The sequence below is a fragment of the Sphaeramia orbicularis genome, chromosome 12 (assembly GCF_902148855.1).
Source record: "Sphaeramia orbicularis chromosome 12, fSphaOr1.1, whole genome shotgun sequence".
In the NCBI taxonomy this organism is placed as follows: domain Eukaryota; kingdom Metazoa; phylum Chordata; class Actinopteri; order Kurtiformes; family Apogonidae; genus Sphaeramia; species Sphaeramia orbicularis.
Window position 1 is genome coordinate 2,066,128 of NC_043968.1, and position 12,926 is coordinate 2,079,053.

The 12,926-nt window shown below is 34.6% G+C and overlaps 2 protein-coding genes across 2 annotated transcripts in view; one reads left to right on the forward strand and one right to left on the reverse strand.

Moving 5' to 3' along the window:
* The window catches only part of spag8 (sperm associated antigen 8), a 12,084-nt gene extending 11,191 nt beyond the window's left edge, over positions 1-893 (forward strand). The window contains exon 5 of the mRNA XM_030149901.1: positions 786-893. Coding sequence (XP_030005761.1) covers positions 786-893 — 108 coding nt within the window. The remainder of the gene's footprint in view (positions 1-785) is intronic.
* A 9,764-nt stretch (positions 894-10,657) lies between these two features.
* The window catches only part of LOC115430035 (atrial natriuretic peptide receptor 2), a 46,527-nt gene continuing 44,258 nt past the window's right edge, over positions 10,658-12,926 (reverse strand). Inside the window, exon 10 of the mRNA XM_030149906.1 lies at positions 10,658-11,186. Coding sequence (XP_030005766.1) covers positions 11,124-11,186 — 63 coding nt within the window. The 3' untranslated portion in view covers positions 10,658-11,123. The remainder of the gene's footprint in view (positions 11,187-12,926) is intronic.

A 12,926-nucleotide genomic window follows, 5' to 3' on the forward strand; every position in this document is an offset into this window, starting at 1 on the left:
TTATCAGGCAGAAAATGAAGACAAATCAAAGGTAACAGAGTGATTTTGGTGCTTGTTTTCTTGCTTTCCTCTTCCCTCGTCTTTCAAACCACTCTAAAAGTCACTAATGGCTCCATGTGAAATGTCAACACAAGCAGCAGCTCTTAGACGAGTTGTGTTCATCCTCCAAGGTCAAGAGCAGCAAGATTAGACACTCTGCATTCACACAGTTTTCCCATCATTCCCTGTGAGGGTACGACGTTCACAACAACAGTTCAAACTTATTTATTAAATAAACAAAAAAAACAAAAAACCCACCGTATTATCTTCCAGTTAATCGGATGTAAAAGCTTTTTCCAGACGTTACCTTGGGCTCTGTGACACAGTGATGAATTCAGCATCTTACGGACAACTATTCTCTACTAAATTATATAAAATAAAAAAATAAGTTACATAAAAATGAATATGAAACTAATGTAAATGTGAAAAGAAGTTCAGCTGTTAAGAAACCAGTCACATCTTCCATAAAGAGCACACCATTACTGAATGTTTTCAGCTTTAATTGATTAAAAGCACATTTAAATTAGTGGAAAACACTTTAATTTATGTAAAATGTATTCCTTTAAAGTATAAATTAAACATAAAATTAAAGCACTAATTGTCCTGTTCTTGTTTAAAAGGGTTTGAAATACATTATTATCATTCAGTTCCATATGATGGGTTTAAATATAGTGGGTTTCCTTCATTTAATGTGAAGTATAAAAACTTAAATGTGGTTTTTTTTTCTCGGGTGTTTTGTGCCACAGAGAGTGACTGCCGTACGGTCCCTGAACGCACCGTTCAGGAAGTCGTCTCACTTCAGTACTCCCATCACTGAGCGTCTGGATGAACCGGAGCCGCCGTCGGAAAACTGACGTCATCACAACGACTTCAGCCGGACGCCACATTAAAGACAGAGGCCGTTCCTCAATACGCGTTCTCGTCTGTTCTTCTGTTCTTGTGAAACGTCGTCAGTCAGTCCAAGTTCTGTTCCAATGGAAAGTTCGCACAAATCAAGAACGTATGGAACACCTGGATGTTGTTCTTGTCTGCTAGCTTAAACCAAGGATGCACTGGTTGGTGACTCGTGTAGACTTGGCTGTAAATATCCCAAGATGCAGTTTGTGTTACTCTGGAATGCAACGACAGCTTCTGTGAAAACTGAATTCAGAAATGATTAATTGACGAGACGACCGTAACGAAATGATGTGATACAATGTTGTAACACGTGAAATACATCTGTATTAACATATGGGATTCAACGAAATTTATTCCAGTTTTGAAAAATATACAAAATGTATAAAAAATATAAACGACATGTAAATAGTATAAATCACTGGTGTCAAACATAAGACCCAGCTATGGGTTTTCTGTTTCACAACTTTATACAAAAAACAAAAAAAAAAGAAAAGAAAACTGTCCGCCACACAGGACATTCCAAAAAAATTTTTTAAAAACTGCATCTGAAAAATCTGTTGCATCATGATGTTTCCAATACAGGTACTTATTTAATAAATAACAGAAAGAGCTTGTACTCTGCTGACATTTCCTGGATCTCAGGAGGATAATCATTTGTTCCTTGTGCCAGTATCAACATTTCCTGAAAGTTTCATGAAAATCCTTCTATAACTTTTTGAGTTATCTTGCTAACAGACAAACAAACAAACAAACAAACAAACAAACAAACAAACAAACAAACAAACCCAAAGGAAAACATAACCTCCTTGGTGGAGGTAAGAACCTATAAATAATGACAAATCCAACAATATCTCTTTGTTTTACTAAAAAAAAAAACAAAACATTAAATTATGAAAATATTTACATTCACAAACCATCCAAACAAAACAGATGCAAACAACCCGAAAAAATACTACTAGAAGTCACTGTTTTTTTCATGAAAAATACACAAAAAAAGTTATTTTCCAAACAACAAATGTTGTGCGGCTGTTTTTTTTGTTGTTTTTTTTTAAATCAGTTTTGGACATGTCAAACATTAGCCAAAACACTGGCTTTGGTGCATTATTACCTCTGCCAAGGAGGTAATATTTGGATTGTTTGGATAGTTGGTAAATTTACAAACTATCCAAACAAAACAGATTCAAATAACCCAGTGTTTTTCAACCTTGGGGTTGGAACCCCACGTGGGGTCACCTGGAATTCACATGGGGTTGCCTGAAATTTCTACTAATTGATGATAAAAAAAACAAAAAAACAACAAAAAAAACCCAACTTACTAGTAAAAAATATATGGTGACTTGAGAGAGACCATTCACAAACTGTGGTTGTGAAACTGCAGCACTGTGGTTCTGTTTATCTGTCACATGTTCACTGTGGTCAGTTTCAGATGCTGCAGCTCTTTCATAATTCATAGTTTCAGTTCTTGTTTGTTCAGTATTAATTGTCCTCCTTGTAAATCACAGCTGGACTGACTGTACATATCCTGACCAAGGAAAATCACATTCTCCCTTTGTGCAGTAATCTACACCTGGATTTACTGCCTCTGTCCACAGTAATGTCGTCCCCCCCCCCCCGCACCAGAGAGACAGCGGGCACATATGGAGGCACTGGCATGGATTTGTGCCGCTGGTGCTGCTGCAGCTTTGTGCCATTTTCATACTGGGGCACAAAGGCGGCACCAAGGTTATAACAGTTTAGGATTTTTCATTATAGTTTAGTTTTATTTAGTTGTGACTTTTTTTCTCCTATTCAGTTAGTTTTAATTAGTTTTTAGAGCAGGTTTGATAGTTTTTATTAGTTTTCAATATTTTCTAAATGCTTAGTTTTAGTTTAGTTTTAGTTTTGTCGTCTCTTTTCTCTTCTTCTCTGTCGTGCTATTCATTTAAATCCCAGACAGGACTCTGCTGCTTTCTCCCAACTTTAGTCTCCATGTTTCCAGGTAGAGTGGGGACCAGAAGACGACTGGAAACCACAAGTGAACACAAGTGACGGACGCTTAAATGTCATATGGTGCCAGCAGCCAAAATTTCTTGAGGGAAATAAACTGCTTTCGTATCAATCGGACATTGACAAAAACAAAAATGAAGGGAATTTTATCCATAATTTTTATACGTTCTAGTTAGTTTTGTATACACACAATACAGTTTCAGTTATGTTTTTTTTCTTTCAATTATAGTTTTTATTTATTTCAGTTAACGAAAATGTTTTTGCAATTCTAGTTTTCGTCAATTCGTTAGTTTTCGTTAACGACAATAACCTTGGGTGTCACCAGTGGCATGAATTGATGCCAGTGCCTCCATATGTGCCCGCTGCCTCTCTGGTGCGGGGGTCACCGTCACCAAAATGTCACATCTTGGTTATGGAACGAGAGTTGTTCCTTTTCCATAGCGTTCCGGAATCCTGGTCGCCAGAGCTGATTTTGATCCCTAGTGTTGAATATAAAGTATGTGGGTCAACGGAGCAGGTTGTATTTGTTGGAATTTTACTTTATTTCACCACTTTTCTCCTGTTTTGTTGCCGGACGTTTGTCCTTTGTTCGTCGTCTTTGTTGACATTTGTAAACACAACTTCTCGACCCTAAACTCTAACTGTTTCGGTGTCTTCCAGTCGGGTTTTCAGGTGGGAACTGCAGTATTTAACTGGTTCAAGTCTGAAGGTAACTACAAACAAACAAACAAACAAACAAACAAAAATGACCAGTGGAGTTCCTCAAGGATCCATTGCAGGGCCTCTGCTTTTCTTTTTTTTCTCCCAATTTTTATTTTGTTAATTAATTTTTTTTTTTTTTAACATCTACATGCTCCCTCTGGCTCAGTCTATGGTAATCAATAACATATATTATCATATTTATGCAGATGACACACACATTTACATAACTATAACCACCAGGAGACTATAGACCAATACATACACTGATTAAATTAGCTCTTTGAAGACAAATAAACTTACCTCGTCTTGGTATAAAAGTACTTTATGAGAAAAGTTTTAATTATGAGGTAAAATACTAGATAAAATAAAATTAGCAGTGACCACAAACTTAAAAACTAAACAATAAAATATGAATTCACATCATTGTCTTTATTGACATTTGTAAACACAACTTCTTGTCACTAAAGTCAGGTTTTCAGGTGCGATTCTCAGTATTTAACTGGTTCAAGTCTGTAGGTAACTACAGACAAACAAACAAAAATAACCAGTGGAGTTCCTCAAGGATCCATTGCAGGGCCTCTGCTTTTCTTTTTTCCCCCCAATTTTTAAATTTTTTTAAATTAAATTATTATTATTTTTTTCAACATCTACATGCTCCCTTTGGCTCAAACAGGTTATAAAGTAAATTACTAGATAAAATAAAATTAGTAGTGACCACAAACTTATAAACTAAACAATGAAACTTGAATTCGCACATTTTCAGAGCTGATTTTGATCCCTAGTGTTGAATATAAAGTATGTGGGTCAATGGAGCAGGTTGTATTTGTCGGAGTTTTACTTTATTTCACCACTTTTCTCCTTTTTTGTCGCCGTGTTTCCATTCATCATTTTCTGTCGCCTTTTGAAACCTATAATTACTATAATCGAACATTCGCGAGCAACAAAAAGCTGCGGTTTCCCTCCTACACAGCCAGTATGCACGTATTGTCCTTGAACATATCACCAAACAGCGTCCAATCAGGGCCCTCGCTGTGTTTCTCCACCTTTCCACACACATTGTAGTGAAGACATTACAGATTCACATACAAAACGTGTTCTGTCAATCAGACGCAATTCAGCCGCCGCTGATCCCGCCGAGCTTTCAGATGGGATTAGTAGGCGGTAGCTATGGCGACAAGTAATTTTAGCCTATATTTATGCAGCTTCTCTCTCCAAACATTTCATTATCTCTTGGGATGATACAGGAAACCAATTTCGCTGTGAAACATAAGGTTTCACAGAGAATTTATGTGAGAGCTCTTAACATTTAGAATGCAACACGATACAGTGATTTAAATATTTGTTTCCTGTCTTTAATCTGTGTCGTGGTTTTTTATGTTGAAGTGAAGTCGACCCTCAGATAAACACTGTCAGACTAAGTGTACGTACTCATCTGGAAAACCTAAAAAGATCTGATCACTATTAATAAAAACAGAACTGATGAACTGACGGAATGACACTGAGGTCAAAAGTTCAAACACACGACTCCGGAAAAGTTGGATCCCTCCTTTATCTTTGTTGTTTTTTTGTTTGAAATAATCTTATATTTTTATTTCTCGTTCTTGTTTCTTCAGATACAACAACAAAACAACTGAAAATATGTACACAGAGTAAAAAAAAAACAAAAAATGAACTAAACGTCATGGGGTCAAAGGTCACGATAAACAGTGTCTTTAACTTTTACAACAATTAGAAACATCTGACATTTTGAATTTCGGCTTGGGGATTAATAAAGTAAATCTATCTATTATAGTGTTCAAATTGTTGATTATTTTATTCTTTTTTTTTTTTTTTTCATAACTTGTACTCATTTTGTATATTATTTAGTTCATTTTGTTGTCTATTTTTATAATATATTTTTTTCATAATTTTTACTCATTTTGTAGATTATTTTGTTCAAATTGTGAACTATTTTGTTTTTTTATTTTATCATTTCTGCTCATTTTGTCGATTGTGTTCAAATTGTTGATTATTTTGATCGCTTTGTTGTCTATTTTCATCATTTTGTTTATTTTCATAATCTTTATTCAAAACGCATGTTGTCTTTTAATTCTACTTTCTTTTTAATTTAACTTATTCTTAGCTATTACACGTTGCGTTTATTTATTTATTGTTGATGCGGTATGACTTTTTCTGTGTAAATCTATCTATGAGTTGAATCAAACTAGATTATTTTGTTCATTATTTTATTCGTTTTGATTATTTTGTTTCATTTTTATTCATTTTATCAGGTTTTTTTTGTTCATTTTTACCTCCGCTGGGAGGTATTGTGATCACTTTGCTTTGTGTGTTTGCGGGTTTGTTTGTTAGCAAGATCACTCAAAAAGTTATGGACGGATTTTCATGAAATTTTCAGGAAATGTTGATACTGGCACAAGGAAGAAATGATAACATTTTGGTGGTGATCGGGGGGGACAGATCTGTCTTGGCAGAGGTCTGCACTCTCCTAGTGCTTTTCTTGTTGCTTCATGTTTTTCCTTTATTTTTTTCCCTCTTATTGCACAAGTTATATGCAAATGGAGGTCGTGGTGGTTTGAAGCATCCTAAAAGCACTTTTTACTGAGAGAGGCAGATGTTAGTTCCTTTCTTGGGATTGCACAAAATAATGTTCTGATGTTCGTTCTTAACTAATAGAATATGAACATTTGAACAGGATCTGAAACTGTAATGTCTGTAAAACATCATTCAAGTTTGAACACAGGAACATTTTGTGATATAGTATTAGATCCTGTTGTGATCAAATAAAAATGTGTTTAGTATTTGTGCACATTTCTGGTGTAATTCAATTCTTTAAGGAAATAATCATTAAAAAAAAACAAAAAACAAAAAATTGGCTTTTTAACAGTATCATGATATATCATATCGTGATCCTAGTATTGTGATTCGTATCGTATCACCAGATTCTTGCCAATACACAGCCCTACTCAGATGGAAGTACTTGTACTTGTACTCGGTCTGGAAAAACTGGTATTGGTGCATCCCAGCTTATGAGATTTGACTTCGTTGAGTAAATTTGGACTGACTGCACTAACACAAAGAAAATATACATTGAACTATAGCGTTGACTATCAGCAGAAACAGTGTTTGTTTGATGCGTCGGGCCGAGCTCACGTCTCCACATTATCTTTGGTTTCTAGAAGCTGCCATCGGATCGGTGCAGCTCGGCCTCTGCGGTGTCGGTTTTCAGGTCATTTGAGGTTTTCGTCGGTGAAATCCATATGTACGCTCAGTCCGACTGAGCTGAACGGATTGAATTCACTCCTCGAATGATGCACAGACATAAACAACCAAGACAAATGTATTTACATCAACTGTACGTTCTGTAAACACAGAGCAGAGGTTCTCAGAGGAGGGTGGAGACCAAAACAGAAGAGTAGGGCTTAGAAGTCGATAGAAATACGAGCCCGATAGATGAGGAAGAAGATGATGATGATAATGGTTATTGAGTCCGTTTACATCAAGTCATTCTGTCATACGGTTTTGGAGAAGAAGATTCTTGAAAAATTATTCACGGATGGATGGACGACAACTGATACCAATAGTCCATGGGACCTTCGGGCCGTTGGACGAAAAATTAAAACTAAATTCACAAAAAAACAAAAACCAATGATCAAAAAAGAACAAATTAATCACAAAATGAGTAAAATAATCAACAAAAGAACAAAATAATCAATAGACTGAACAAAAACAAACAAAATAACGAAGAAAATTAACAAAAATAATCAACAAAATTAACAAAACAATCAACAAAATGGACAACTTGAACAAAAATTAACAAAACAAAAAACAGTGACCAAAAAAGAACAACTTAATCACCAAATGAGTCAAATAATCAACAAAAAGAACATAATAATGAATAGATTGAACAAAAAATTTAAAATAACAAAGAAAATTTACAAAAATAATCAACAAAATTAACAAAATAATCAACAAAATTAACAAAATAATCAACAAAATGGACAAATTTAACAAAATTAACAAAACAAAAAAAAAGACCAAAAAAAGAACAAATTAATCACAAAATGAGTAAAATAATCAACAAAGTAACTAAACGTGACCAAAATAATCAAAATAATAATAAAAAAACCAAAAAACAATTAATAAATTGAACAAAAATGTGCAAAATAACAAACAAGATGAACAAAATAATCAACAAAAAGAACAAATGAATCAATAAATTGAACAAATATGAACAAAACTAATCCGAATCAGCAGGTTTCCTTCAACATGTCAGATGTTTGTGACTGTGCTGTTTCTTGGGGTCAGAGGTCATTTATTGTAATCAGATTACTGCTGTTGTGAATCCGATCAGCTGATCCTGTTTACATGATCAATAAAACTCTGACGTCAGTGTTGGACGTTCATCAATAATGATCCAGATCTGTGGTTCAGGTCTGGACTCTAAACCCAGAATGCTTTGAGGTTTGACTTCTTCAGATGGCGCTTGATAAACGGCGGCGGCGGCGGCGGCAGTGGCGTGGTCAGTCAGAGGAGCGTTAACAGGAATAACCTCCGCTCTGTGTCAGTGTGAGATGGTGGGCGATAATTACAGCAGAAGAAGAAGAAGAACATGTTCTCCTGCTGAGATGAAAACACACAGCGATGGTTTAATGGACGACTAATGAGAGTCCATGTCCTTCTAATACACACACACACACACACACACACACACACACACACACACACACACACTGCAGCTGCACCTCGTCACAGCCTTGAACACAAACGCTAATTACAAAAATAATGAACTGGTATCTGTGTGAGCATATTACACACACTTTACACTTCATGTTATTAAAGCTCACATTGTTATTATTTACAGTTTGTTTTAGGTCAGAATTCAAAAGTTGTTCATTTTTGCCTGAATTAAAAAAAAAAAAATTCTGATCCATCCACTAAAACCATCCCATAATAAACAGTGTTAAATTCCTACACTAACACCCTTCTACCAAGTCAGTACAAAAATACACACCAACGTTATTATCATTAACAAAAACTAACGAAATGACGAAAACTAGAATAGTAAAATCATTTTCGTTAACTGAAATAAATAAAAACTATAATTAAAAGAAAAAAACGATAACTAACTGAAACTGTATTGTGTGTTTACAAAACTAACTAGAACGTATAAAAATTATGGATAAAATTCCCTTCATTTTCGTATTTGTCAATGTCGGATTGATATAAAATTGATTTATTTCCCTCAAGCAATTTCAGCTGCTGGCACCATATGATATTTATCGGTCCGTCACTTCTCGTCACTTGTGGTTTCCAGTCGTCTTCTGGTCCCCACTCTACCTGGAAACATGGAGACTAAAGTTGGAAGAAAGCAGCAGAGTCCTGTCTGGGATTTATTTGAATATGACGACAGAGAAGAAGAGAAAATATATTTTAAAAAAAACCAAACTAAATCTAAACTAAAACTAAGCATTTAGAAAATAACAAAAACTAATAAAAACTAGCAAACCTGCTCTAAAAACGAATTAAAACGAACTGAATTAGAGAAAAAAAAGTCAAAACTAAATAAAACTAAACTATAATGAAAAATCCAAAACTATTAGAACCTTGATACACACTGACACATTTAACATTTAACATTTGACCTAAAGCCAAAAATAATAATAATATGAACCAGTGTTGGTGTTAATCACTGACAGATGACAGGAGGAAAAAATAAAAGATAAGTGATCAAATTTTTATGGAGAATATTGTAAAAAAAAAAAAAGGTCTTTTTTTCATCAAACATATAGTTTGTTTCCATTACAAACATGACATTTAAAGGGTTAAAAATACATGACAGTTATTGAGGATTTGATATTTTTGTTTATGGCTCAGGTTGATGAAATACAAAAGAATGTAAAGAAAAAAAAAGTTCAAACAATAAAAACTCAGTTTGTTTTAACTTACGTTTTTTCTTGTAGTATTTTACATTTTTTTCAACTGATTTTTTCCTTTGAATATTTAAACTTTATTCTTGTAATATTTCATTTTTTTCATCCTCATTGTGTGACTATTTTCTTGAAGCTTTACTTCTTTATTCTGGCAATCCTCAGACATTTTTATCAACTTTATTCTTCTGATATTTGAATTTTTTTCCTAAACATTTAAAAAATTTACTCTCATAATTTCATTTGGACTTTTCTCTTGATTTTATTCCTGTGATAGTTTGATTCTTTCTTTCTTTCTTTCTTTCTTTCTTTCTTTCTTTCTTTCTTTCTTTCTTTCCTCTATATCTGTAATCTGTGATAGTTTGATTTTATATTCTTTCTTTCTTTCTTTCTTTCTTTCTTCTGGAAATCTGTAATCTGTGATATATTGATTTTTATATTCTTTCTTTCTTTCTTTCTTTCTTTCTTTCTTTCTTTCTTTCTTTCTTTCTTTCTTTCTTTCTTTCTTTCTTTCTTTCTTTCTTTCTTTCCTCTATATCTGTAATCTGTGATAGTTTGATTTTATATTCTTTCTTTCTTTCTTCTGGAAATCTGTAATCTGTGATATATTGATTTTTATATTCTTTCTTTCTTTCTTTCTTTCTTTCTTTCTTTCTTTCTTTCTTTCTTTCTTTCTTTCGTAAATCTGCACTTGTCTAAACCTGTCATCGTGTAGACGAGGCCCCTACATTTCAGCTTCTTTTAGCGAACTGTCCCTGAACTCACCGCCTCCATCGGTTCAGCTTCTTTTAGCCAACTGTCCCTGAACTCAGCGCCTCCCTCCATCAGCCCTCATCACTTCCTGCCTCCAAAATGACTCCAGCAGGACGTGCAGTGTTTCTGAAGGGACAACACAAAGTCATTTATAAATGCTTTCTGGGTTAAACTTGCAGACGTTTGCTCAGTATTATCAGGAGGATCTGGCCCAGATTCTCTCACAGAGAAATTAAAGAAAACGGCCTTGATGGGCCTTTCACCGGCTGCTCACGTTACACCACAAACATCAATAAATGAATGCGAAAACAAAACCCCAAAGATTAAAAATACTGCCGGGTCCAGAAATGGAAAAAAAAAGAGTGTTTTACTCAGTTTATTGAACAAAATATCTTACAGTATCCTGGATATACATATATACATATGGTCTTGTGGTGTGTGTGTCGGAACCCTGCAGTGACGTCGGCCTTCGCCTCCAACCCTCCGAGGATGTTTCAAGGAAATATTCATACATCATTGACTTCCAAATACAATACAAATCTTAATATAGAAAGCACAAAAATAAGATTTTATCAGTGAAAAGTACTCACTCTCAGGACAGAAAGGTTCTTCATACAAAAACAACTTTTACATTTTTGTTCTTTTTTTTTTTTGTTTTTCCTCTTTCTCGCAGTTACAATAAACAGGTAATAAATATACCTGGATTCCCTCCGCTGTTTGTGGACGGGCGCTTTTCCACCACCCATAAAGGACTTATTCTAGAACAAATAAAGTAGAGGAGCTTGTGCTGCTGCTGCTGCTGGTCCTGGACACTGCCTCTCAGATAACATACACATCAGTCTTCTCCCCAAGAAGCCAATAGGTTCTCATTTTGCCTTTGCCCTGGAAAGACACAGAAATCAATAGGTTCATCAATGGAGATGAAGTCAGAATGGGGGAGGGGTGGGGGTGGAGGGGGAGGAGGGGGTGGGGTTAGTGGTAATATCCTCTAAAAGACTGTCCTTCAGTTAAGGGTGACCGTGGAAACGCTGCAGCCACAGTGTTTACAGTCACACTCATTCACAAAACAGAGGAAATCTGAGCAGAGTCACAAAGAATCACAAAGAAGGTGAAACCAGTGAAGAGTCCTGGTCTAACCCTTTAACTACCACCACGAAAACAGGCCCTTTACATTTATGTATGCTTTTTTTTTCAATAAAAGTGTCAGAAAATGCCTTTTTCTCCAGGAAGAACGTAATTTTCAATATCTGTACATTAATTACCACACTGTAAAAAAAAGCCTGTTCAAAAACAAGAAAATTAAACTCATTTTTGGGTTAAAGTGTCTTATTTCCAGTAGAATTATCTGCCAGTGCAGGAAGAAAACTGCACTTATCAGGTTTTCTAAAAATAACACAATATTATTTAAGGATTACAGAATGATACAATTCATATTTCATATTTCAAGAAGAATATACCTTTAACCCTTTAACTACCACCATTAAAACAGGCCCTTTAGATTTATTTATGTTTTTTTTTTTTTTTTTTTGCAATGAACATGTCAGAAAATGCCTTTTTTTTTTCCAGGAACAACTTAACTTTCAATATCTGGACGTTAATTACCACACTGCAAAAAAAAAAAAAAAAAAAAGCCTGTAAAAAACAAGAAAATTTAAGTCATTATTGGGTTAAAGTGTCTTATTTCCAGTAGAATTATCTGCCAGTGCAGGAAGAAAACTGCACTTATCAAGTTTTCTTAAAATAACACAATATTATCTAAGGATTACGGAATGATACAATTCATATTTTAAGTGTATATACTTGTTTCAAGTCGTCATAGTAAGATTTATATATATATATATATATATATATATATATATATATATATATAGAGAGAGAGAGAGAGAGAGAGAGAGAGAGAGAGAGAGAGAGAGAGAGAGAGAGAGAGAGAGAGAGAGAGAGAGAGAGTTGTATGAAGATGTAATGACTCAGTAGATGTGTATTTATTTCACAACTGCATAAAACAAGTCCAAATTTCTTGAGGGTAAACAGTTCCTGTGTCCCTCATACTCATCCCCCAGCAATGGAGCTGGTTTTATTATAAATATTATTTAAAATTCAGGGTAGTTCAAGATGAAAATTCTTGGAACAAGTCAAATAATCTGAACAAGATTAAGTCTCAATAATTAAATAAACAATCAATCAATTAAATTTTATTTATATAACGCCAAATCATAACATAAGTTATGACGCTTTACATACAGAGTTGGTTGAAACCAGACTTTAAGTCAGTTTACAGAAACCCAACAGAATCCTCCAGGAGCAAACACTTATGACTGGTGACAGATCACAAATACAAAGATCTTTCAAGATAAATATTTGAAATTCAAGTCAGGTTTATTATGATGCTGTCGGTGGATGTGGGTGGGGTTTATTATGATGCTGTCGGTGGATGTGGGTGGGGTTTATTATGATGCTGTCGGTGGATGTGGGCGAGGTCTATTATGACACTGTCAGTGGATGTGGGTGGGGTTTTCAATAAGGTCCATCACTCTTCTCTAACTCCACCCACTTGTTTCTATGAAACCAACATGGCAGTCAATGTTTACATAAATTCTATGTCGGTAACTGAGAAACTGCATC